Consider the following 27,907-nt stretch of genomic DNA (forward strand, 5'->3'; position numbering starts at 1 on the left):
CAAAGGGGAAAAAAGCTTCCTTTGTGAAGAATCCTGATAAGAAACTGGGAAAGATATTACAGCTTAAAATGACTAAATGTGTGCCTGATTATATGCTTGTACACACACACCAAAAATGTGTGACAGAAGGTTAAAGATAGTCTCTTTTTCCAAATGTTGTATTATTTAACTGGAAATCAGATTTTATAGTGTTTGCCTTTATTAAAAATAAAAATAATAATTAAAAAAAATTACATTTATGTACTCCCATTTCCATAATGATCATATGACGGAAATATTTATTTCCATTACAAATGACAAGAAAATGCTTGCATATGTTACATTAGCTTAAAAAATTATCACAGATACAAGAAAATGCATTGTATATATAAAGTTAAAACTCTAACAGTATTTCACACTCAGGTGCATTTATTAAAACCAGTGGGTAGAATACATATATATCTGAGATAAGTACTGTTCTTCGTAGAAGGGTTAGTCTTTCCATTCCCTTCTGAGTCTGCGGTTTTTACTGACCAAGAGATAAATAGTGTTAGTGTGTTTAGTAATTGGCAGTTCCATAACCTGTTATGTTATTCTCACAATTAATACAGCATGGTTACAACAGAAAATGAAGACTACTTTAACAAACAAAACCAATAGCAGTACAGAAAGATATGGTATAGGAAGGTATATGCTTTAGGTTAATTTGTCTAGTATTGCCAATATTTCTACATGCAGAACTTCATGATTCAGTGTTTCTATAATAAATTATTCATAAAAAGAAAAGAAAAAAAATCTTAGCTAGATCAATATCTCTGATTAAAATTAGAGATGCCCCTCTATCTGCCCAAGATAGCTAGCTACTTGCAGAAGTTTTTAGGCAATTTAAGACTGCTGCCAGCAAAATGCATCAGATCTGAAATGTCATGGTTGCAGCAGCTACTTACCAAAACCTGTCATTTCTGAATACACTGAAAAAGAAAGGTGTTTGATGGAACAGGTGCCAATACTTTCTTATAATATTTACTTAAGTGAGGAAGTAGAGAAATATATTTCAAATACAAATGTATACAAATATCAAATGCAGAAACAACATCAGACTTAGGGGAGATGTGTCAAAGTAGTATACAAAAGAAAAACATCCATTAATTTGCAAAAAGCAAAGACAGACACACAAATGCAATCAGCACCAAGCTGTTTATCTCCAAAAGCTGTACAGACTACATCAATGGTGCTACAGGGTGGTTAGCTTGGTTGTTTTGATTCCTTTCTTTTTTTTTTTTTTTTTTTTTTTAATAATCCTGTTGCATTGCTCTTTTATTTGCGGCACATTGAACGGTATGAGAAAATTCTATATAAATCTATGCAGGATATGAAAAACAGCCCTTCTCCCCCAAAATATTTATGTCTAAAGGATATACCTTGCTTTACTTAATTAATAAACAAGTTTGTTGCTCAGTTGCTCCTCACCAGTCTCTAAGTTTTAGGTCAGGTCTTTCATTCTTTTTTAGACACAGGAGATTTTTTTGTGTATGCGCTACCATGCACACAAATCCTGAATGACAGAGTAAAAAGGATTTACTCCAAGGGAAGAGGTCACTAGGATGAAAGGTAGAATCTTAAACACCAGCTAGACCAGATGTTTGTAAAGGCAGGCTACTGCTGTTCCTCCAAGATGTAGCGGCCTTTGTCTGCTGCACCTCCTCCAGAGTGTTTTGGCTTAACAGATGTTTATAGATTCAATATTTTAACATCCATCTATCTTAATCTCCTTGCTCCTGGTATACCCATGACACTCTGTTCTGCTGTACACAAAGGGATAAGTGATGAAATCTCCGTTTCTGTGTAGTCGATGTAAAACTCCCAGTGACTCAGCAATGCCTTTTACCATATGCCCTCTTCTCAGAAACACGGCTGCATGGAAGACCCAATGGATTCACGCAGGAAGCTCCTGGAATAGCCTATTGCTCCCCTGCATCACAACAACCCTGTGAGGAGCTTCTAGCAGAGTCTACAGGAGAGTCACGCTCCTACTGAAACTGGCAAATGTGACAATGCTATTTCTGTTGGTGGTTGTTGCTACTTCACTGCCACAACTCTAAAATGGTTTATACACTGTTAGCAGATTAAATAGAATGTATTTCTAGGCAAAATTTGAAAATGGGACATAACTCTGGCATTCTTGAAATCCTCTTCAAGTACTGAAAACCTTATTTTACTACTTATGTTGTAATCCAACTATAACCAATATAAATATCCTTCAATGTGTTAAAATCATATTTGCTTTGAAACTTCCCATCCTAAAACGCTGGCACACAAAAGCATCACAGTGTGTATGGAAATTTCTTTAGTAGACTTGATTTCAACAAATTCCTTTTCTTTTCTCTAAAAAAACTTCCTACGGTAGGTAATAAAATACGGTCGCTCTACTGCACAGCTCCAGTACAAAGTTCCATTTCAAAATCCAGCACTGCTTGTCTGAAGGTTTTAAAGCAAAACGTTCTTCTTTATCTCAATCATGAAAAATATATAAGATAAGCAGTACTTGTTGCAAACATAAACCACAACAGAACTTTTCAAAACATTTGTAAGCATTGAGTTAGGCATTTGTGATTTTACACATACTATCAAATATTATTATAACATGATAAACATATTTACAATATCCAAGTCAAAATTTATAGTCAGTCCCACCAATCTTGACTCTGTTTTGTTCACTCGAATCAAAACCTACCTCTGCCTGAAGGATCACAGAAAACAAAGCTAAAATTAATATAAGTGGTATGCAGCTATTTGAAAATATGAAAGCTGTATACCAATTCTAGACTAAAAAGCCAACTCTCCTGCATACTTAATGTGATCATATAGAGAAAAGGCCAATAATTCCAAATCCTTAGTGAAAGTTTTCTTCTTGCAAGTGCTTTATGTTGTTGCTTATTTAGTATTCCAGACAGGAATACATAATACAAGTCTTTGGTGATTTAATACCCTATTTCTAAACTGAAACAAACACCCCTCAAATGCAAGAAAAAGTTATAAAACGTAAAAGTTGTCACTTATTCTTCTGATTTTTTTGTAAAATCTACTGTATCACTCAGGTTTTTTTTTTCTTTAGCCAAATGTGGTTATCAGCAGCAGACTCTGTTTCACAAAATATCAAGTAAATGAAGGTAATATAGAGGACTTTTTGCCAGTGCTTTAGCTAGTTGTTAGACTTCAGTAGCCTTTAGAGACCATTAAGTACCCTTTGGCTAATTGGCCAATGGTAGATTAATCCTCTTTTTATTCTAGCAGCACTATTTTAACACCCCTTGCACTCTGTCAGTGTAGTATCTGAATGACAAAATAATATTGTGCATGAATAATAAGCAGAAAAGTTAAATTAACATTTCATGTTTCAGATGCCATACCTATGTGTCAGGGAAAAAAAAAAAAAAAAACTCCTTTAAAGCCACTGACATTCAACTTTTTTAAACAATCTCATGTTGACATCTTATTGAGGTGAATCTTCCTAATTACTGCTAATTGCCTATCAAGAAAAAAAAAACCTTTCCTTGAAGTGCAGTTGTCTAGCATAGATGAACATAGCTCCAGTGTGCATAGTAAAGACAGGCATGACACTTGAGGTGTGCTACATTATTATGAGGTCATACTAAATATGGTTTGCAATGAACAAAGCAGCTTTTAAGGATGTTTAAGGCACTGAGAATGTCAATCTTTCATGAAGTGTTTAAATTAGTTCCCAGCAGAGGAATACAGATATCAGCATGCAGATAAGAGGCATATTTTTCATCTCAGTTATTTTAGTAAAGAAAAAAATACAGTTGTCCTATTGATAATGTCACTGTAACACAATCAGAGTTCATCAGCTTTATAACGGTAAAGCATACACTGTTATCTTCAAAACAGCCATTTCACACACACAAAATGCAAACTCAACTATTCTTGGAAATGCAGGTGTTATTGCCAACAAATAAAGACTCTTATAGAAGTCTTTGAATGTCTTCCTAATCATGTGTTAGTATTGATCAAACACAAAGAGTAATCATTGTTTATAAAGGCCGTTTACAAAGGCCTGTACATCACTTCATAAAACTTTTAATGTAATTTTAATGTAGCTACTTTGTATCAAAATGAGATTCATAAAAAATTTAAATTTACTCTACAACTTAAAAAAGCTTAGTGTTACAATATTTGGTCTAGCTATGGCATTTTATGAAATGAAAAAAAAATATATGAAATTAGTGCAGATAGGTCCACTTTTTTGTTTTATTTTTATGTTTGTAAAGGACAATAATGCCCCACAGATCAAGACCAAAGCATTTACATCTATTCCAGAGAAACATATGAACACTCATGTATAAGTGGATCATTCCAGGCCCAATTCTCCAACAAATCATCTATTGTTATATGCAACAGAGAAGCCTGAGTACACAACTGCATATTGTGCACAAAATGGTTTCTCAAATTATGGAAAATAAGGGAAACTATAATAATCTAGGTAACAATTTTTTAATATGATGAAGATGTTTTTGAAAAATGTCATCTGTATAAAACAGCAATTCAAAGTTAAGGTTATTGACCTGCAGCAACTCAATTTCAGCTTGCATTTTCGATCAGTTTCAGTTTTATATCTCTGTATGAGTAAACACTGCTGTATCCCATGCCTAATTTCCGTATATATTAAGAACGCTATCTTGCTTTCATACTAAAGCAGATGCATCACTCCATCTGTCCTTGCAAATTTCAAAGGAGTATAAGAACTATTAGCCATGTATGTAATGCTATTTATATAAGAATTTTCATTATGATCAATTATATGATCTCAACTATGTACTTTAATTTTTGTAGGAATTCAGTTTCCAGTGTGAAGATGCAAACTGTCACAATATACAGATGTTACAATTGGGTAGGACCTTGCCTAAAGGCCTTCACTATTCCACATAAAGAATTAAAGAACTCAAAAAAATATATATTCCTTAAAGATAAAAATATTTGAGATTAAAGTATTTTATACAGTATCTTAAACAATTAAAGTTTAACTTATTTGAACTACTTCTACACAGAGACAACACCCTAGCAAGCGAGTTGTGAAGCTATGGTGGAAATAGAAAACCAGTGTGTTTCCAGGTATTTACCATTGCTAGTTAAACAAATACACACTGACTTAGGTCCTCCAATACCTAATCTGCCTGAACCCCTTAGCTGCTGGTATATACAAATAAAGACTTCCATCAGATGTATAACATTTGCTGCAAAATACCCACACCCTTGTAGAGACTAGAAAATTTTCAATGAAGACATGGAATCCATGCACTCTTTTATAGTTAGGACCAGGTTTTACTGCAAGATTTTTTGCAGCGTTACACAGTATTTATCCGATTTTCACCAGACATGAGAGTTGGGGCAAACTCATAAAGCTCAAAATTTGAATTTTTCATCTAGGGTCAGGGATAGTGCTTGCCATATTCCCCCTGCTTACTCTTAACACATCTAAGCACTGCAAATGAACTACTTGCATGAGAGCCAGTCAGGGAATTTCACAATCCCTACAACTCATTACGAATTTAACAGCAGCAATACTAAGTATTCATATGTTTCAGATAACACATACAAATATGCTGCACTAAAACTCATTGGGGGAAAAAATTAATAATGCTTCCATCTGTTTTCCGTATAGCTCACATAAAATAGAAAGAAACCAAAATGAAAACGCTATTTTAAAGACTGTTTTTGAACTTTCTTTTTATTTATGTGTTTATTTCCAAAAGCATACAGCTTTATATCTTTAAAAAATAAAAATTATTTTAAAAGAAAATATAACCAAGAAAGAAACTAAACAGCTGAAAGAATGGTGAAATATTAATTTAACCTCTCCTCATTTCCATCTGTTTTAGAGAGTGAACCATTTTCTATTGAAATATTTCTGCATCTCAATATAAGTGGGCAGGAATTCTGTGCTTGTAGGGAAAGCTGTTCCATCTACCATACTCTGGCCTCATCTTTAAATATTGCTCTCATTTACTTAAATCTCAAGTTTTAAGCTGTTAAAGACTGTTTTCTGTAAACTTATAGAAATCACTTTTAAAAGACACAAAGGTTTGGAGTTGTCATATGGGTATTTTGAGATAAAAATACTAAAAAATACTAGAAAATATTCTCAAAGGTGGGTTGCAGTATTTGAGAAACAAAAATTATTAATATAGGTGCAGGTTTGAATTTATACAATAATTTGTAACTGTTTCCACAATCAACAGAAGCTGAAAAAAACGTCCTCAGGAGCTTTATTATTATTATTATTATTTCATATGGTCAATTATGTAAAAGCAAAATATTTTGTGTGTAGATTAAATTAACAATTTTAATTACTGGAAATGTTCAGGGTTCTCACAGAGCAGGTCAAAAATACAGATACAAAACAAACGGCTGGAAAATGAAAGATACAAAAGTCTGGAACTTCTCTAGTCATATAAAGGTAATACAGTACAAATAATAATGTATTACTTGTTGATTTTCCATGTAAGAAAATAAAGGCATATTGCTAGGCACTTCTATGGGGTATGAGGAAGTTGATAACAGACATTGTGAGGGGGGGATATCAGGATCGGAGATATTTTTCAAAATCACTAATTGCATTAAAAATTAACTCTAGAATGTATTGCATTTAATTTAAAATGGCAATTCATCCCTGGATTCTCATAAATGTACCCCTACAGTTTTATCTGTAATTTGTATTATATGTTATCATTGAAACCCAAACAAAAACAACAGACATAGGTGAACATTTTGGGGTAAAGTATTCCTTATATTATATATTAACTTACTGAAGAGACCTTAAGGAGAAGAAGATATATTTTCTGGCTAATACGTAAACTGAAATATATTTTCCCTATATCATAATTATGATCAACAGTGTGACTCATTTGGGTGATTAATTTTTTTCACATACATGAATAATTTGAAGACAATACTGTGGTTGTGCCAGATCCCTGCAATCCAAGGATCCAGCCTGAAGCAGATCTACAACTGCCATCTCTTAGTATTTCCCCCATTTTGTTCTGCTTGCATCACTGAGATAAGAATATACAGGTTGACTCATACATTTCTCTTTGATGCACGTAACAGCCCAAAGATCACAGGACCACCTTTGAATCTCCAAATGAACAGGAAACTGTGCACAGGCACAGTTCAGACATCAAACAGTATATAGTCTTTTCCAGTGCCTGTGAATCTCATGAGACATGGTATGGCTAGCCATACAGTCTCCATTACCAGGAAAGAACTTCTTGCCACATTAGGCATCAAAGGTAGCCAGAGTGACGTAAAATGCACCTGAATGCAACACAAACTATGGGAAGAGTCCATGACTGCCTCATTAATTGCCACTTAGGCAATTAATGACACTTAGGGATAACAAATCAGATGGCGCAGAGCATCAGCAAGAAGTACTAACATTATCCTATCTTCTCTAGCAGTAGGTCTAGGAAGTCCAGGCAGTTCAGGCACACATACCTGGCTTCAAAAGTACAAAAACTCTTCCCTTAGGGTAAAAAGAGGTGTATTGTTGTCTGACTTCTGTAGGGATGCCAAAGAATCCTGTGAGCCATTATTCATTGTCTGCAACAACCAGGGTCCAAGACAGAGAAAAATGAGGCTAATCACAAGGAAAGAATGCTACAGAAAAGGAATCTCATGCATAGAACCCAAATAAGATTTTTAATTTTTTTTTGGTCTCAAAAGTAGTCTTAGTTCTTAACACATTTCTACTGTTGTTGATGTCTTAATTCTTTGCTCCTAATCCTTTATGCCCAGAAAGATGAAAAAACATCAAATGAAGCCTGAAGGTTTATATGTCTTCTTTGGTATAGCAATGAGAGAGGCTGTGCTTTTCTGGTTTGTACTCCTGGCTATGGATATGTTTTCAAGTGAAAGGGAGTAGTCAGGACAACAAAGTATGAGCATTATTTTTACAGACACAAACTTAACCAAGAGATTGTGGGAATGAGAGCCAATTCCCAGAAGACCAGTTCTTCTTCTTCATTAAACTAGAAGGAGAAATCTCATCATGGGATCAGTAGACAAACAGGGTCAAGTACAGGAAATTGATGGTTTACAGAAGACCTAACAGTGCTGAACCAGTGAAGAAGATTTACCTGCTTAACTCTGGATGAGCTCAAAAAAGTTCATACCTAGAGTTCATAGAATATCAGAATCACAGAATGGTTTGCGTTGGAAGGGACTTTAAAGATCACCCAGTTCCAACCCTCTCTGCCATGGGCAGGGACACCTCCCAGGGACACCCATCCAACCTGGCTTTGAACACTTCCAGGAATGGGGCATCCACAGCTTCTCTGGGCAACCTGTGCCACTGCTTCACCCCCCTCATAGTAAAAAATTTCTTCCTAATATCTAATCTAAATCTACCCTCTTTTAGTATAAAGCCATTACCCCACATCCTATCACTACATTCCTTGACAAAGTGTCCCTCTCCAGAGTTCTAGGATATACTTCCTTCTGACATAATTACCCCAAGAATAAGATGTGGGAGCTGTTGGTATGGGCCCTTCTGGTTAATGATAGGTATTACTAGAAACCAAAGAATAATAAACTGCATGGGAGAAAAGGTGAACTTGGTATTCAAGGAATAAAAGTTTATGGAGAACAGCTGCAAGCACTATTGTTCATACTCTTCAGTATTAAGATATGTTTCCTGTCTTAGGTAGATAAAAAACAGTCTTTCCATTTTGAGAATGAGAAGAGGACAAAAAAACTAAGTACTGCAAGACCAAGACTGGAAATGATGTCACGAATATGTTAAATTTAGCACTTGCACAAAGCAATGTAAGTAGACTACCCTTGAACATTTTGGTATAACTGCAAAAATGCCCATGGCAGCCTTTTGCAGTTCTTCAGTGCCCTCTGAGTGAGAACATTTGTCATAGATATCAATAATCCTTCTTAAAAAAGTAAGTCTATTTCTTTATGCCTTACCTTAAAAGAGACAGAAGCACATACTGAACATTAGCCTTTTAAAATAATCTTTTACACATTGGAAGGGACCTATTACACTCCATCAGTGATTATCATTGATCTGTTATTTCAGAAATTACTTTCCTCGAATCTTTTCTCATAGGTAGCATCTTCAACATATCTTAAAATTCCTGTTGGTTTCTTCCAATATGTATATTTTAAGTGTGGTGCCCCAAACAAGATACAGCATCTCACAGAATGCCTTGCCAGTGCTAAGTAGCAAAATAAATATCCTCTGTGAAATTCTCTGTGAAAAATAATGCTTGATAAGCTGTGAATGCTTCTACTATGAAGACTGGTAGATTTGATTTGCAGGTGGCCTTCATGCTATGAAATACAATCTACATATTTCTCAGAAAGGAACAATTGTATTTGGCCAGCCTGTAGACCTTTGCAACATAAACACACGTATCCACACACCAAACCAAACCAAAGCAAGACAAAAACCAATAGACAAACAAACAAACAACAACTTGAGTGGCCACTCAAGTGATTAGGTAAATCTTGATTTGGTATTGTGAAATTCAAACTACAGAAATTATCTTACAGAAATAAAATAAATCAGTTATAGTTGGAATATAAAATAGCAAAACTCAAACCATAAACTTCAACAACACCTGTTTCCTCCTTCTTTAACTAGCAACTATATTTTTAAATCAAACGATCTAGAAAACTTTCTAAACATTTTAATGTTTAAAATTGAAACCGGTGGCTAATGTAACAATAATCATTTTTCCTTCGTGTCTAACTTTCAGATTGTTATTGTTATATCTCTCCTGGAAACAGAAGGTTAAAAATAATAATTGCATGGTTTTGTGGTGGTGTTGTTTTTCACACTTTAAAACCTTTTTTTTATTATTATTATTATTATTTATTTTTATATTTTATTTTTAATGAGAAGGTGCAACATCCAATTCGCAGTTAACAGTGAATCTGCAGCTGAAACACTACTTACCAAAAATGCCTGAAAAAGTCACTTTTGACCCTCTACTAATAGGTAAATAGCATATGGCAGCATGCTTTTTTATTATTTAACTTAATTTTCATTAATTTTTATGACTTATGCATTTGTTAACAAAACTGGGCAGCCTTATTCAATCATGATTTATAAAGAAAGAAAACATGCAAATATCAGTACTTTGGCAGAAACAGTCACATGCTTTGTGACCACTCTTGCTTCCTGACATCCTAATGACAAACATGCATTGCCACATCTCTAAAGGCAAAGTGAAGCAAGAAAAGTTATATTCTTTAGAGAATATAAGCAGAGTTTCCTAGCTGGAAGCATACAAGAACTGTCATTTTCTTTTACAAACAGAAATTACAGACTTGCAATGTTTAGATCACCTTCACTGACTTAAAATACTGTTTTCCCAAGTGACCTGAAATACTGAGTAAAACAACAGTACAACTGTATTGTACAGGGTGTTCCTAGCGATAATCATACTTTTTCAACATCTGATATAAAACACAGACATTGTTTTAACAAGTAACACTTTGCCTGACCTAGAAGATAGGACAAAGGAGTAAGAGAGTCACGTCCAATTCCTCATGGATTCTCTGCTTGGATCCTGGTTTTTGCACAGTTTACCTTATGAACATGATCCGAGTGACATTTCACAAATTCCTGGATAAATGTTGCTACACTCTGCCAGCAGAGAGACAGGCTGTGTCATGCACAGATCAATAATAGCACTGTGTTTCATCAGCCTCAAAATCAAAAGTGCTTCATCTGGCAAAAGCCATGGCCCTTGAGGATCTGACATATATAAACTGAATACCCTACACAGGATGTCTACTACAAAATCTGCCAGTGCAAAGACAAGTCTGGAGATACACAGTGAGTATATGTAAATAAGAAAATACATTTTTGTATATATAAAGAAGTTTTTAACTCCTTTTTATGAAAAGTAAGAACAAATATCACAAAGAAGCTGCTGAATAATGGAAATGACACTATTTAAAATTTTACAATTCTTGACAAAAGAATAAAAACACAGTCAGGACAGCCCGACAGTCAATCTTTTGCGGCATTTACTATAGCATGCAGTATCTTTTGAACCGTATACAGTAATATATATTATACTGTGCACCAATAAAAGTACAGTATATTTAAATTATACTTACAGCCTTCTTAGCAAATTAATCTTCATTAAAAATACAACATGACAATTTTTATTTTCTTCAGGGAATCTACTCGAAGTAGAGAAGACTGTAAATTACAGGAAGTATGCTTCCTGTAGTTTCAGGCCTCAATACAGGCTTTTATAATGAAATAATGGAAATGTATGTTTCCTACTACTTAGCTTTCCTCAACATTATCTTAACCTTATTTGTCAAAAGAGAGCTTCCAAAATGTTTCACTTTAAGTGCATCATCTCTAGCTTTTTAATTGAAATCGTTCTCTATCAAAATTCCTTTCCGTTGTTTCTCATAGAAAATTCTGTTTTTTTTTTCTTCTTTTCTGCCAAAGTTTTTACTTTTCACAAACAATAAGTTGAAAAATAAGTATTTGATGCTTTGGAAGCCAAGCCTGTAACAAAGAAGGGTCACTCAAAAAACGATTAATCTGTTCCCAATTAGAATTAAATGCTTTCTCCTCTAAGTACTTCACTAGTACCTCACTAAAAAACTGTTTCCTTAGTCAAACCTACATCTGGACTAAGGAATATGAAAGAAATATTTTTAAAATTGTTATCTAATTTTATATATTCAGATTTTTCCTCATCAAGCTATGTACTACCTAAATTAAAAGCTGAGACAGGCCCATATGGGAGAGTCCAAGGAATGGCCAGAGTTAAGAAGCTGTAGCATACTTCCTACTAGGAAAAGCTGACAGAGTTGTGACTGTTTAGCACGGAGACGAGTAGGCTCTGGGGTGATATCTATGTGCACAAATATCTGAAGGAAGGGTTTAAAGAAGGCAGAGCCAGGCTCTTCCCAGTGGTGCCCAGCGACAGGACAAGAGACAACGCACACAAGCTGAAACACAGAAGGTTCTGTCTGTACATCAGGAAATGCTTTTTTTTTCCTGGGAGGGTGACTGAGAGAGGTTGTGGAGTCTCCCTCTTTGGAGATATTAAAAAGCCATCTGGACATGATTCTGGAAAACCTCTTCTGGGCCCTACCTGAGTCAGGGAGGTGGAGGGGGGGGGGTAGAATAGATGATCTCCAGAAGTTCCTTCCAACCTCGAAAATTCTGTGTTTCTGCAAAAGACCTTTAGTCTTCTCTCAGCTCTGTAGCCAGAGAATCTAAAGGGCTGTACCGAAAAATGTAAGTCTCAACTACGTATACATGACACCACAAATGCAGATTTTCCTTCTTTTTACATTTCTTCTGCTAAAGATTAATTCTCTTTTAATGTTCCTATTGCCCATTATGGAACATTAATTTCTTTTAGGTTATTCCCTTTGTTTCATTATCCATTTTCCCTGTGCCATGACTTGGTGTTTCTGAGTAGTGATGACTTCTTCCTTCCACCATTTAAAGGGGACCAACAGGAAAGCTAGAGAGGGACTCTTTATCAGGGAGTGTAGTAACAAGATGAGGGGTAACAGTTCTAAACTGAAACAGGGTACGTTTAGAAAATACAAATTTGTTCCAAAGAACAAATTCTTCACTCAGAGGATGGTGAGGCAGTGGCACAGGCTGCCCAGAGAAGCTGTGGATGCCCCATCCCTGGAGGTGTTTAAGGCCAGGTTGGATGGGGCTTTGGGCAGCCTGGTCTGGTGGGAGGTGTCCCTGACCATGGGGGGTGGGGGGGTGAACTGGGTGATCTTGCAACCCAAACTATTAAAGGATACTTCCTCTGCCTCAGAATTTCTCCTCTTTACAATCTGATATTTTAAGATCATCATAACATCACTCCTTGGTTTCAATTAGACTCTTATAAAGCACTGCTTTGACGTTTCTTAAATTTATTGTCCATATTTACATCTCTTCTCCACAGCACTTAAATTAAATGCATTCTGAGTTTCATCACAAAAATACTGTTGCTTAGCTTTGCTCTATCAAGTACATGCATTTCTCCCAAAAATTCTTCCGATAATGAAAAGAGCGTTACTGAAGCTGAGATCTTCCTCTTTGTATTTTTTATGATTTCAGCTCACATTATTAAACATATCCTTTCTCTGTCTGCTGTTATTTTTCCATGCTTCCTACAGAACGTTTGTGTTTTTATTTTCTCCCAAAAGGCTACCCATTGCTCAACACAAGCAGTTGACTTCTCTCTAATTCTTCATTTTTTAATTAATTGTCCAATATCACAGCAGTTTTCTTACTCCAAATCTCATCTGAAAATATATACTATCTAATATTCTCAATTTTAATAACCTGTATTATATCTTTACATTACAAAATTTCCTTAATTCACAACAGTTCCTCAAATTTGAAGCAGCACAGTCATGAATAAGGAGGAAACAATGGTAGAATTGGAAGATATGTAATGGTGCAAAGCTTTGAAATAGATTTTCCAAAACGTGTGAGTTCTGTTAATTTTTGTTATACATGGTTTGCAATGACCTCATATCAAGTATGATTCAAGGATACAGAATGGAAAGAAAATAGAATCTTTTTATTTTTTATTTTTTTTTCAGTCTTCCTTTGCTAGATTAAGGAATCTAGAAGCTAATTTCTTTTTCCTAGATTTTTAAACTGGAGTTACCTTTTAATCTCCTCTTTTATAAACTCTAATTGCTCTCTGGAATGTCATATTTTTAAATCCTTCCCATACGTAAGTCTTCTTCAAGTGATCTTTACTTCCCTCAAGCTCTTCCTTGGATTCTGGGTATTGGAGCTAGACAGTACTCTAGAAGCAGCCAAATCATGCCAAAGTCAAAGAAAACATACTCTCTCTGCTCCTATTACACAGTCTCCAGTTTATATATTCGTGGTGTATAAACAAAAAAACACGCTAGTGTTTATCACAATGGCACTCAGAGTTTATGCTCAACTTACTACCTACTAGGACTCCCACCTTTCTTCAGAGTTCCTGGTTCCAAGGAGACAGCCGTTCAGCTTTGCTCAACATGAACTTGGGCAATGTATTGGTTTTCATTATGATGTAATGATTTTCTTATTAAAAACCCTGTTGTGAGGTCATAATGATCTATACTTCTAGGCAGTGTCTGGTGGATAATTGAAAGTTTAGAATAGCTGTCAATGACTGAAGATATCCTCCTGCACTGACTTGGATTTTTTAAGTTGTCACTAATTTAAAAAAAATGATCGAAAGATTATACCTCTAAAACAAACAGCAAAAAGACTGTCATAAATTTCATAGCATATCCAAATGGAACTGATGCATAAGGTGTAAACCATTATCGGGAAAAAAATAATGTTATCATTCATGTGAGGGATCAACTGAAAAATTAATTTCATGGTATGTGAGATTCTGAGCTAGAGAAAGTGATTTAGTACTATTTATATGTACTGATTTAACCTTAAGATATGAATTGACACATTGAGTCTACTCTGTGTACCATGTGACAGTATTTAACCCCAATTCATATAGTACATGAAACATGGTGAAGATCACTGAAGAAAATTAATCGCCATGGCACAGGGACACACAATGTAACTGGTTGTGCTTATAGAACTTCCAAGTACTTTCAGGTCCTAAAGCCATTTTCTTAATCCCATGACCCTTCTTCTTCAACTTATTAGGAAATCCACCTCCTCATATTAGGAATAAAACTGCCTCTTAATAATTCATAGTACATATATTTACCTAACCATACTGAGCACCCTGCTCTACCAATCTTATGCTCCTTATCTCCCCAGAGATGGAAATTTATATAATTGATTAGGACAGGAGCTAAAGAATGAGAAGCAAGGTAAAAGGGTGTATTAGGAGGACAGAGGAGAATCAGTTCATCCTTTAACGTTCACAGTATAAAAGAATGAAAAAGCATTTCCACAATTTCTTATGACTTCTGAAAACTTTTCATATGTATATAATCAGGAAAACATTTACCTACACTGAGAATGAGAAAAGAGACTGTTAGGTAAAAATCTGACACATTAAACAGGCAATTACATACAAGTGGAGATTCAAACTTGCACAGTAGGACATATGGCTGATAGAAACCAAGACATGTATCTCTTGCATTTTAGTAGCATCCACAGAGTGGTACAAACAGATGTTTGCATAGCGTGTCAGAATACTAACTATGCAATATTAAAAAAAATTAAATAAATGTAGCTACGTCCTCTAAAGTAATTTCTTTCCTGTAATTTCAAAATGCAAAAGAACTTCTCACCACAGAGAGACCTCCTACATGCAAATCTAGAGCGAAAAAAAATATTTTTACCATAAGTATTACAACCTTGGAGGTCTTGAAATTTTATAAAATTCAATGGAAATAAGAATATGCATGAAATGGTTAGTAAATCAATTTCATAGCTAATACTGGCAGTTAGTGTTAATTAATACTTTCGGGGGGAATCCAATGAACAAGCGTAAGAGTACCTTTCCAATTGCAACCCCCACTATTTTTTCCGTAACAATCTGTAAGAAAAACAGACTACCATAGGTGAAATGTAATCTTCCTTTAACAAATAAAGAATTATTCCCAACTCAATGTGCTGGTTTTGTTTTTTTGTTTGTTTGTTTTTTTTGGTGAGACTTGATGGTGAATAAATATTATCTGCCAAAACCATATGACATCCACAGAACTTCACATAACAGACAGAACCCAGTCTAGTTCAGCTTTAATTAAACGAGCAGATCACACTGAATCCAATGAAGATATTCTTATACTGAGTATTTAGTCCCTTTTCCAAAACAGAAGCAAAGAGAATAACTGTGTGGCTTTTTATTTTTTCTTTCAGAATCTCAGGCAGATGTTGGGTTTTACTTCTTACTGTAATTACAAAGAAAACTTTAAAACTAATTACGTAAAAATATCATGTATAAGAATTTGTACTCTTTACATCATTTTTCTAAAGTCAACAACATAGACAACTGTCTTTGCCTGAGCTGAATTAGAACTAAAAATACTTTTAAGAAGGTATGAAGATGACAAAAAAACACAAAACATTAAAAATAATTCTTAAAGTTGATGCAAAGGGTTTTACTAGGTATTTAACATGTTATTTATAAAGCCCCGTAGAAGATGGAAATCATTAAGATGTTAACGTCTTAAAAAAGTTACCATGAACAAGAGCTGTCCTAAGAAGTACATTAAGATGCAAACTGTAGGAATATGCACTGAGGGTTAAACAACAAAATATTTCCATCAAATATTACTCAGAAGAACAACTCAGCAAGAAAGGAAGGACAAAAGGAAATCCTATTATGACACTGTTAGTTGAGCTTTTCCAGGTCCCACATGGGATGTTATTCAGGAAAATTTTGGGGTTAAAAAATGTAAAATAAGTTCCGTTTTTTGTCTAGTAATAAGGTAGGATTCACTGTACAAGGAAAGGTTGATTGAATCACATGAAAGGTGGAGAAAAGTAAGCTACATTTCACATGAAATCAATAAACCAAAAAATTACAATATACCTTCCATATTACAATATTAAATATTAAAACTATACTATTTTCCATACTGTAATATGTATACACGTACATATTACTGTATTATACTATCAGGTGTAAGATATACTACCTATATTTGTAACATTACAAGAATATGCTAATCCTTGTGATACAGGTTTTTCCTTTTAGTATAGCAGCATAACATTTAGAATTTCTATATGATATGATAAAATAATACATAGTATTGGTTTTGAGTATATTCTATGAACTTCGTGTAGTCTCCACAATTTTTTATTTACAGTATATTTTTCTAGAATTTACCTATCTGTAAGTTATTTCATTTTGACAGCAATATAAAACAACTCTCATAGTTCCAGTTCATGCCAACTGTTCTCTTTAATTTATGAATGAGACACATTTCCTACATGCAATGTACTTCAACTGTTGTTCATCAATAATTCAACAGATTTATTGTAATTTTTCTTCAGAGATCAATAGAAATGTAAAAGGTATTTTGCTTTATTTTTGTTTTGTAATGAAAGCACAATTTCATGATAAATATATTTTACAGTCTAGTTCTTTAAAGGAACCAACTTCAAAATGTTGTAAAGTTTGCAATGCAACAAACAATAAAAATCTCTAAGATATTTTTGGTTTACATACATTTTAAAAGGGCAGTTACTTGCATGTTTACCATTTAGCAATTCTTCATTTTATTTCCAAGTCAACTTCTCTGACAGAATAGAAAATAGAAATTTGAGAACTGCTTTATATCAGCAGCAATGCTGAATCAGTTATTTACCAGAGGAAAAATTATACAGAGAATTCCTCACTAAAGAACTGGAAGTTTGACCAAATACATTTACCCAGCTAAACAGCTAGTTTATTACATCCATAGTAGAATTTTGGACTAGGAATTGAAAGAGAATTTCAGGCTCACAGTATCAGACAGCTTTGTCTGTTTCTAGCCTTTAGAAGTCTGACATCCCAGCCTGATTTTCAATTTATTAGGCTCAGAAAAACTCTAGTAAACCTAAATGTCACTTGTTTAATTTATGATCTATCAGAATCTATTATTCTCTTTAGAGCCAAGCCTTCAAAAACTGTGGGCAGGGTCCTGAAAAAGAACTTAAAATCCATAGAAGTAAAGTTTGAAACAGATTATAGACAATTTTTTTTCTAGTTATAGGCAGTATTGTTATTTAGGTCTGGAACATTGCGGCAAGACCAGGAAGAATGGCTTTCTCTCAAGAACACATAAGCTGAGGGTGTGTTTTGACATTTGAATTGTCTGTTGTGCCATCAAAGAGGTCTCTTCTAGGCATTCTACAAAATGATAACTGCAGTATGACTTCAGAAGAAAAAAATGGACTATTTACATCCAGGCAAGTTTTGAGAAGACCTCAGCCTCCCACTTGAACATAGTTTTATTAGATAAACCTCTACTGTTTTAGATTGTATTTACAAACTCTGGAAAGGTCAAGCAGTATATCCTGTTTTATCATACTTTTAACCCTTCTGCTTTACCTTTACACTTTTTCTAAATTTTAAATATAAGTGGAATAGAAAATGTACTATTTTGATTTTTTTTCAGATTCTGTCTTCACTTCTTTTTGAATATTGTTCCTAAAGATTATAGTTCCTGCAAATTAACCAAGACCATTGCTATTCACAGCAGTCAGGGAAGGATAATCTGTACACTTCTCCAGACACGGAGGAGGGAGAAACTACATTTGTTCTGACACTTTCGGGAACAGGCTCTTCCAAAAAACAGCTTCATACAGTTCTTTGATTGCTTCTTTACAGTCAGTGCCCAGGTTGGGTGGTTGTGACATGGTTTTGCACTGAGGTTTGACAAAGATGTTAAATAGGTATATTTAGCTTTTTTATTATTTATTTTTATTTCTCCAATGTATACATGTAAGATGTTTTAGATGTAAATGTGTCTGGTAAGAATGGAAAGGGGCATTGCTGAACAGGAGAGAAAGAAATTGAACTTTCGTTAGTTTATTTTCAATATTTTATTACCTAAGCCATTACAGCAGCATAATTTACTTTATTTTTTATTTTATTTTATATTTTTAGCTATTTCTATAAATGAAAGTCAGAATTCCTGCATATACTACTGGTGTAACTGTAAACTCTTGCACAGTTTATCTGTAAAAATTTGTATTTATACTTTTTAAATAAAGTATAGTGACTTCAAAATAAACTAATAAATAAAGTAATAAAGCAGAGTGACTTCAAAATTTTAATTCTTCTAAAATATTTCATAAAATTGTATCAATCAGATATTCTGTATATATGTGTTATTATCTGATGTGCATCTTGAAACATATATTTTTAAGCCACTGGAGAAAAAAATTATTTCATTTAGAAATATGACACTGAATGTATAAGCTTTTGTATGAACTTAATTTAAAAAAGCACAAGAGCTCTGAAATACTTCCGTGAAAGAGGAGTCAAAAAGCTGTAACTTGGATACCAATGAAAGTGTTTAGGTTAAAACTATTGGACATGTTTACAAGAATTTCTAATGGGACAATGTTTATTTTAAAAGATACCAAAAGTTTTCAAAATGCTTATGCGTTTGCTACAATTCTACTGAACAAAAGTGAGAAAGTTCAAAAAGCAGTTTTGACTTACTGATGAATAATTTTAAAAAAAATTAGCTTGCAATTTCAAGCTCATTCCTAAAATTTAGGAATCCTTAAAATTTAAAGAAAACACACACACAAAAATTACAATGTAAATAAATCATAAACTTATAAAATGAAAAACCCCACATAAAAACTTAAGTCAAAGTGAAATCTTTGTGTAAACAATAGTTAAGTCAGTAATTACAATGCATCTAAGTTCATCATCAGTTTCTTCTTTGTTTTGAGGTAAATGAGTAATGCTAAGGTGGTTATTACTCATATTTGGGTACCATAAGAAGAGTGAAGACTGATGAATTTGCAGATGCAGCTCGGAATTCTCAGCTGTTCTCTAATAAACTGAGCGGCACACAATAGTCAAGAGAATATGCAGAGAAAGCCACAAACATACTTTTAAAAACATAAAGCTTTTTCTAGCTCTGTTATTTTCTGCTTTTAATGCTTACACCTTTCTGTTCTTGAGATAATCCACCAGATCAACTTTGCTTTTGTCTTAAAAGCAAACTGTATTTAAAAAGCCCAATAAGAGCTCAGGAAAAAGAAACGTTCCCTCAAAATTCAAAGAAAATAGAAACTTCAACAGCTCAAACAAAGTTTAGAGAGATTTTTATAATGCTATAGATGCTATCACAAAAAAATCCCTAGGCTGAGCTGCAGCTAAGACATACAGAGACTTCTAAAAAAAATCCAACTCATCAAAAAAGTAGTTGCATATCTGCAAGAATGCATCTGAAAAATTTTAGTTAAACCTTCCCATCATGCACTCCAAAGGACCTGTCAGTGGTTGACTGGTTGACTTGTTCCCATCTTTTGAGATCCATGTTTCCTGGTGAAGCAGCCTTATACAAGCAGTTTGCAAATGTCTATGGCATTCTGTTAAGAAATGCATTTATGACATCACCTGGGAAACTAGAGATTAGATGCAAAAGATCCTACAGTACCTTTCAGCAGCAGACCTATGAGTGGCCACAACTTTAATAAGATAAACACTAATGACAACCTGCATACAATTTTCCTTTTTTATCAATAAATTTTATCTGAACTTTTCCGACAAGAATGATAACTACTGCATAACACTAATTATCACTGCTCTGCTGTATGCAATAAATAGACTCCTTTTATAATCAGTCACTTAGTGATACAAACGAGTAGGGGGGAATAAATCTTATGAAATAAAAAATCCTGGATTTTTCTAACAATTCCTTTCTGATGTTTTTCCTAAGAAACTAAGGAAATGCTAAATCCCCTTGCTTCTACATTAAGTATCAGCTCCAGCTGTGATTTCTATACACTGATTGCAAAATGTAACTACTGTACTTCTGAACAGACGGTCTTGACTCAGTATTGATGTGAATCCTTGGAGAATGCAAGCTTTGAATCTCACATGTGCAGACACTTTAAAGTCATTTTGCAGAAATATGCACAGAATTGCTTTTGCAGAAACAAAACAAAGCAAAAAATTGACATTACTGCAAAGAGTCTATAAGGCTAAACAAAAAATGAACTAAAATTCAGCATTCCTAACTCTTACAAACAGAAACAAACATAAATACAGGTGTGTGTGTATCTTCAAGAAAAATACACAAAACTATATATGTACATATATTCTGAAAATCAACAGATGCCAGACAGTTCTTAGGTTGTATGAACTGTAAAATGTCTCAATATGAACATCTGGAACATTTAAATCCTAAATCCAGAGTCAATCTTCTAGCATTAGATTCCTTGAGGATTATAACAAAGAACTGAGTGCACAAACATCTGCCCTTGTCTCCTAATGGATTTATTTTCTTAGTTAAATTCAGGCAACATCTCATCCAAGTCCATGACGTTAATGTTTAAGTTACTAAAACGCTACACTTACCTTAGCCCAACATTGCAAGTTTGCTGTTAATATAAAATTACCCAGGAGCATGATTACATACAGAAGTTGTATTTGTATGTTAGTTACTTTGACACTGTTAAAGTGTGTAAGAGTCTCCCTGAATCCAGAGATTGCCTAAATCTTTTACTCCTTGGTTTGTTCCCTTGGTTTTTATCTTCTACCTGTGCAAGATAATTCCAGAACCTAAAGTTAACAGGAACACTGAGGAGAAACAAAGACGAAAACAGTATTTTTAATAAGGAAAAAAATGTTTTAAAAAATAGAATTTCACTTGCAATACCTTAAAACTTCACTTCTAGATAGCAATTTTTATAACAGTAATAAAAACAATCAAACCAAAAAAAAATAAAAATGTGTGCTTTACAATCATTTGATCTGTCTGGATCATGGTTCTCTCTCTAAAACATGCATGTACCCTGCAGTGACTGTGTAGGTGCTTTACCTCCTTAATTTTCACTTGGCAAGTAGCCCAAGCCTCTGCTTTAAATTTCCCACTTGGTAACACTACTATGGCACCTGAAGAGTAATTAGTTATAAGAAAGGGAATTTGAATTGGTTGCTGAGAAGGAAAAAAATATGCATGCCTAATAAAGATTTTTCCTTGAGTACCTGCAACACCATTTATTTAATTTTGCTTAGAATGCACCACCCTTTAAATAGACCATTGACCAAACTTTTTTATTTAAAAAAAAAAAACAACTTTCCAAAAGAACAGTGAAAGAAAATTGGTTTCTAAGACTATGCTATTTTGCTTTGAGTCAGTCTTTTACATTACAACAACACTTACCTTCATACATTTTTTTTTTTTAAACACAGTTTCTTCATAATGGCCTTTTTTTAAAAAAAAATTGTTTCCCACACTGCTCTCCTATGGACACCTAAGGTGTAGTCTTCTAGGAAGGCAAATCATGACGATGTCTGAGCAAGTCAAATATCCTATATAAATTACTTATACATAACTCTCTGTGAAGTTTATACTGTCCATGAAGCTTTACGTTATGATACTATTTGTGAGATAGGCAGATCTCCACTGGTTCCAATGACCTTGGAAACTGTTTTTGAACAATTCATTACATATATATATTTATGCAAAATGAGTAACAGAAATGAGGTTTTTCCTTCTCTAGAAATTTGCAGTTCCCCAGCCCTAAGAAAGTGAAAAGTGCTGCTCCTGATACTGCTTCTGCCTTCTGTGCAAAGAGAGAAATGCAGAGAAGTTTGAGGGGGAGGGGATTTGATTTCTTTTTTAATGTCTGCCTCCTTCCAGCAAGTCCATCTGTTGTAGCACTATAATTCTGGAAGCAGGATGTGTGTGTGACCAACAGGAGACAATTACTGCAAAAGTGTTTGTTGATTCAGCTCTATAAAGGGTAGGCCAATCACTACAGTATGAATAGAAAAGAATTCCAGCTGAGGAGCTGCATATAGATTAACACAAAATACATATATAAAAATGAGAATGGGGAAAATCTGTAAGGAATGATAGTATGGGAAAGGATTAAGTAGGAATGAAGACTGATGTAAAGAAGGAAGCTGGCATTTTGGGGGCTGTTAACCAAATAGTTTGTCAGTCTCTATTTTCTTAAATCATATTCTGTAGCTTTCTACCTTGACAGAGAGAGCTGGGTTTATAGAGATATAGAACTGGTTTGAGTTCCTTTTGAAAGAAAACTCCAGTTGCCTTGAGCATTCCTTTTGTGGGGCATATGGAAACAGTTTCTCCAGAAGTGACTGCTTTTTATAGAAGGGTGCTAGTTCAAGTGGACTGACCAAATTCTCAGGAAAATTCTCAGACGACAAGCTGAGGGTGAAATTCTCTCCACCATTCAAATAGAAGGAAAATATCACTGTGAAAACAAGTTATTTTTCAGAAGGGCTTATGAAGTGTACTAATAAAATAGTTTATCAGGCCTGTATATAACATCTGATTCAGTATCTCATAGTAAAAACATGCTAATGTATAACATTTCATAATTTTGATCACAAGTTAAGAAACAAGCAATGTTATCAGAATTCCACAAAATTATAACAGAATTAAACTGAACATTATAAGACACCATAATGAGGAGGACTTTACCTGTATGGTCAATTTACTAGTTTGAAGTCTCTGATCAGCCAAATGTAGCTGAGCTGTTAGTTTTTCATTCACTTCTTTAAATCCCTTCACAGAAGATACTGCTGTCTTTTTTTCATTCTGTAAAACAGCTATCTGCTGCTGCAATGACTTAATTCTTTCCCGTAGTAGAGTAGCAGAGCAGCCTGGTTTCTGGAAAATGATATTTCTCCTTTTTGTTCTGTTCACTAAACATAAAATGGCATGTTACTAATACTGACAGACCATCATAAACAGGATCATTTTTGACGTTCCTCTAGCCCTTCAGAACACTATTTTAGCCTCTAAAATACTTTCCCAGTATACCATACTCAAAACTTCTCAGTAAGTGAACCGAGAAATTAATTCAGTTAACCTGTAAATGTTTGATGCTTTTTTTCTAAAGTGCCAACTCTGCAAACTCAACAAGGACTTGAAAGTTAAATATGGCTCTAGCTTCTGATTGGTATTACCAGAAAAGACTTGGTAACAGATTTTTTATGGTCTAAGCCAAAATACAGTTCATTTTGTTCCTTGACTGTGTTGGACACAAAGAGAAAGTAGGAACAAGAAACAATGAAAAGCCATATTAGTTTAGTCAACAGATTCAATAGGCACGATTTAGTAAAAACAGAAGATAACTTTACTGACCTAAAAGATGTTTGATGATCACTTTTTGTGAGACAATTTCATTTTAAAACAATGACCTGAAGCTTTGAAAACATACTCATGCAAATTGAAAACAAGCAAATCATGCAACAAATAGAAACCGAGTTCGCGTAACATAATGGATGAGGTTTTGAAATATCAGGCAGGAATTCTTTGTCAATATTACTTATGAACTTGCCAAAAATATATAATATTCCTACCTTTGCTTAGAAATGATGGATAAGCTGTTATGAGATAGCAGATCTTTTTCCTCTTGGATTGTAACTTTTCCAGGTCTTTATTCTTTGAATGGATCTAAATAAAAAACAGAAGCATGAAGCTTAGCTTCTCTTCCTAATGGCACACCAGCCACAAAACTCCATCACTTTCCAGTTTTAATAAAAAACAACAAAAATTATTTCCAAAAATATAGAAATTTTTTCTGAATTATAATTTGAAAACTAGTTTTACAACACCAGTCCACAAAGAGTACAAAATTGTGTCTTTCCATCAATGTAGAAAAAATAAAAAACTGTTAATCATAACCCCTTCCAAAGAATCCCAAAAGAGAAAAATGGAGTGCCTGTTAATATCTACAGGCTTTTTTTTTTTTTTTTTAAATAAGGTATGAACTTATTTGTAGGGAAAAAGATGGTACTATTTGAAAGCCTACAATATCCCTTGTTTCAAGATATTTAAATACATTTAAAAAAAAGGAATAGTGATATTATTTTTAGAGGGATAAGATCAGATTAGACACTAATTCTTAAAGGGAAGATGCATGAATATACATGCATCTACTAATGCAAACCTGTGTTTGTACAGTTCAACAAAAATCAACTGCATAGCTTTTAAGTATAAATTTCTATTTGAAAAATAAGGTATTTCCAGAACACGTAAAATGTTCAATGACAGAAACAGAGGCTGAAGAATGAGCATGGCTTACACCAAAATCAATGTACTAGTTCCTTCACTTTTAAATGCTTGGTATATTTTGAAACATTTTTTTTTCTTCTGAAGTTTGCAACGTTTATCCAATTTTTCAATTATTCCAATTAATTTCTATGGGATATCATGCAACACATTTCTGGAAATACTCATAATTAAAATACCTTTTCATCAAATGTATAAGGGTAATTAGGAATGGATAATCTATTAATTGCATTGGACAAAGTACTGACATTCCAGGATAGTTTAGCCATGAATTCTAGATTTGTACAATTGCCACATAATTTGAAGGACAAGAAAATACGATGTGCATGGGGAAAAAAAAAAAAGAGAGAGAAAAAATCTGTCTCTTTTGGGAATGCTCTTAATCAATTACATTTTCTCCTGTGTCTCAAATGCAATAATGGAAACTGGTACTAAGTCCCTACCAGTATGGCTAGAGGACCCTACAGCATGGAAGACATGTAAGAGATGACCAGTGATGGTCTGAGATGGTGACTATATGTCAAGTAGACCCAAGTTCTCAGCTGATAACCATACATAGCTGCAGTGAAAAGACGGCTATCTCCACTCTAGGCCACAGCTCTGCTAATTTAATGAGTTTAGAGAGTGTCAGTGACTCCTGATACTGCACAGGGTACTATGTATTTACAGCATAGGGGGCAAAACTGAGAAAGACTTTGTGCCATAACCAATCTCACCTCCAACAACAGACATAGCTCAGCACTTACAAATTTTGTGTCAGGAGCTTTTCTGGCCTTTTGTGTGAGAATACCGTTACCCAGCTGGAGTGTTTCCCTCAGAAGGGATTTAACATTTTTGTTATCATTTTTGCTGTTTGCAATACCGGTAAAAAGCCTGCTATGGTGCAAGGAACACCAAGAATTGTCAATGCTAAACCTTTTTTCAGTGCCATCTTCCATACTTGTACAATAAGACATGTTTTCAGGTGCTTCTCCTGAACTTTCACTGAAGCATACATACCTGCTTAGCACTCTTGTGATATTTCTTGTGCATGCTCCATGTCCCCCAGTCTTTTAAAGAAGTGTATCAGAATACTTCTGTCTTTTCCAATAGGAACAGACAACAAATGCAATGCAAGCAAAAAGAAGAGGTACTGGCTGTGTCTACACTACCAGCCAAGATAGCCCAGACTCAGCTGGATGCCCTGTCCTGTACACGTTCAGTTCAAGGTGGCAGGAGATAACAGGAGTAGGACACTATGACAGTGTTTCACATATATCATATACTCATGATGGAATATTGTGTATTCCATACCAACAGATAGTTGCAGAAGGATTTTCCATTTTCCAGATTTTCAGACAGAAAAATAGATCTTCTCATAAAAACACACAATCAAGAATATGTAATGAGACCAGAGAGTTTGTATTCATTTAAAAAATTTGGAACCTTAGAAAAGATAATCTGTTTCCAAACTCTTTATTCTGTCACTGTACATAAACAATTTCAAGGTCATTTTCAAACAGCAGCAAGTTACTCAGTGTTTCAGTATCCCATTTCTTGAACTAAGAACTAATATCGTCTGCTTGTGTTTTAAATTCCATGATTTAAAGTAATTTATTTGGGCAAACACAGGAGGGAAAAATTATTAGACACTTTTCTTAAGTCCAAAAATGAGTCATCTGTTACAGATTGTATGGAGCTTCTAAAGATTGGGGAAACAACCAGCTGGCCCTGTTCTGTCAGAAAGTAGCATATAAATGTTAGGAATGAGACAAGGGGTTCAAATCCCAGAAATTAATGTAAATGGGCTAAGTAGAAGCTAAAAGCACTCTTTGCTCTAAACAGAATCTCCTGAACAGAGCTAGAGCCAAAAGTATCCAAGATGGAGACAACTCGTTCTGAACACACCACATTAACAGAAAGGTGTTTGTGCTTGATTAGTCAGCACACCATTTTGCTAGAGGGGAGACAGGGATGTTGCTATTTCTTTGTTATGGGCTATGTCACCCTGTTCTGTATGGCTTAATGAAGAATTAAAGAGCTTAGTGGGATGTCTGAGGCATTCTTTGTCTTGACTGTGAGACAGCAGGACTAGCTTACAGCAGGTTTACATTTTTTAATCAGCTTTTACACTCCTGATATATCCTCCAAATTCTTTGCAGACTAATTGTTCAGAAAATATTCTAAATGATAATGAAACTCTACCCACTGAATACCTGCAAGCAGATTTTCTTTCCAGTTTACAGTGAGAGTCAAATTAATTAAGAGGGGAACAGCAGTCATAATACTAACTATTAAACTTCAATACTCGGCACAGGAGAACAAAACAAGTTACATTATATACCTTTTTATTATACCGTTGGCTTTTGCCTTCTAAATGAGCAAAGTTGCAGGGCTTTTGACTGTCTTGTATTTGTTTTTTTCCCTGTTGCTTGCTTCTGTCTGGCACAGGATCAATATTTTGCATTGTCTTCATAATCACTGTTTCCAAAGTTTCAGAAGCTGGTATTTCAGAGTCACTAAAATAACACATTAGGGAAAACAAAACAAAATTAAGCTAAACATTAGCAATTTCATTTAAAAGTTCCAAACAGCCAATAAGCAGGCACACAGAAAATACCACATGCAAGAAAAAAGAGAAACTAATATAAAATCCAAACAGTACTAAGTTGACTTATTCAACACCTATTTAGAAATATAGTACGAAATAAATCTCTGTCTTTTCAAGTCAACCCAGACAAAAAGAGTTTCACTATACAGTGCATGGAGTTCTCAGACATTATCTGTTTCTTAAAGAACAGCTTTTTTAGTCTACAAAAGTGACACATGAAGAACTGCTTGATGATAATTCTAGTCTGTGAATGGTGCACTAAGACGCACTAAGTTTCCTCTCTCCTTCATTTTCATGTTGGATAGGAAATCAAGAAAATGCACAATACTTCATTGAATAACATTTTGTTTCAATTGAACTTTATTTGTAGCATTGACTGAGACAAACTCAGAAACAGTACTTCAGTGAAATCTCTATCTAGCACCTCTTTGGAGTGCTTTTAAATTCTGTGAACTCAGCATTCTTTCTACTTAAATTGCATGCCATGCAGAGAAACTGCATGTGAAACCTATATTCTACTTTAAATTTTTCCTTAAACTTGTTATCTGATGTTAAAATATCAATGTGCTCTTAATTTCCAGTTCTTCATATCCTTGTCCCAGATTACCT

General features: G+C 34.2%; 1 protein-coding gene across 6 annotated transcripts in view; it reads right to left on the reverse strand.

Annotated features, from left to right (window-relative positions):
- Positions 1-27,907, reverse strand: part of CNTLN (centlein) — a 207,505-nt gene that overhangs the window by 39,731 nt on the left and 139,867 nt on the right. For all 6 annotated transcript variants that reach the window (XM_083818992.1, XM_083818994.1, XM_083818991.1 and 3 more), the window contains 3 exons: positions 27,032-27,206; positions 23,997-24,090; positions 23,113-23,336 (listed from right to left, as the gene is read on the reverse strand). In XM_083818992.1, the coding sequence (XP_083675118.1) occupies positions 23,113-23,336; positions 23,997-24,090; positions 27,032-27,206 (493 nt within the window). The remainder of the gene's footprint in view (positions 1-23,112; positions 23,337-23,996; positions 24,091-27,031; positions 27,207-27,907) is intronic.

The sequence above is a fragment of the Anser anser genome (assembly GCF_964211835.1).
Source record: "Anser anser genome assembly, chromosome: Z".
NCBI classification, from domain to species: Eukaryota; Metazoa; Chordata; class Aves; order Anseriformes; family Anatidae; genus Anser; species Anser anser.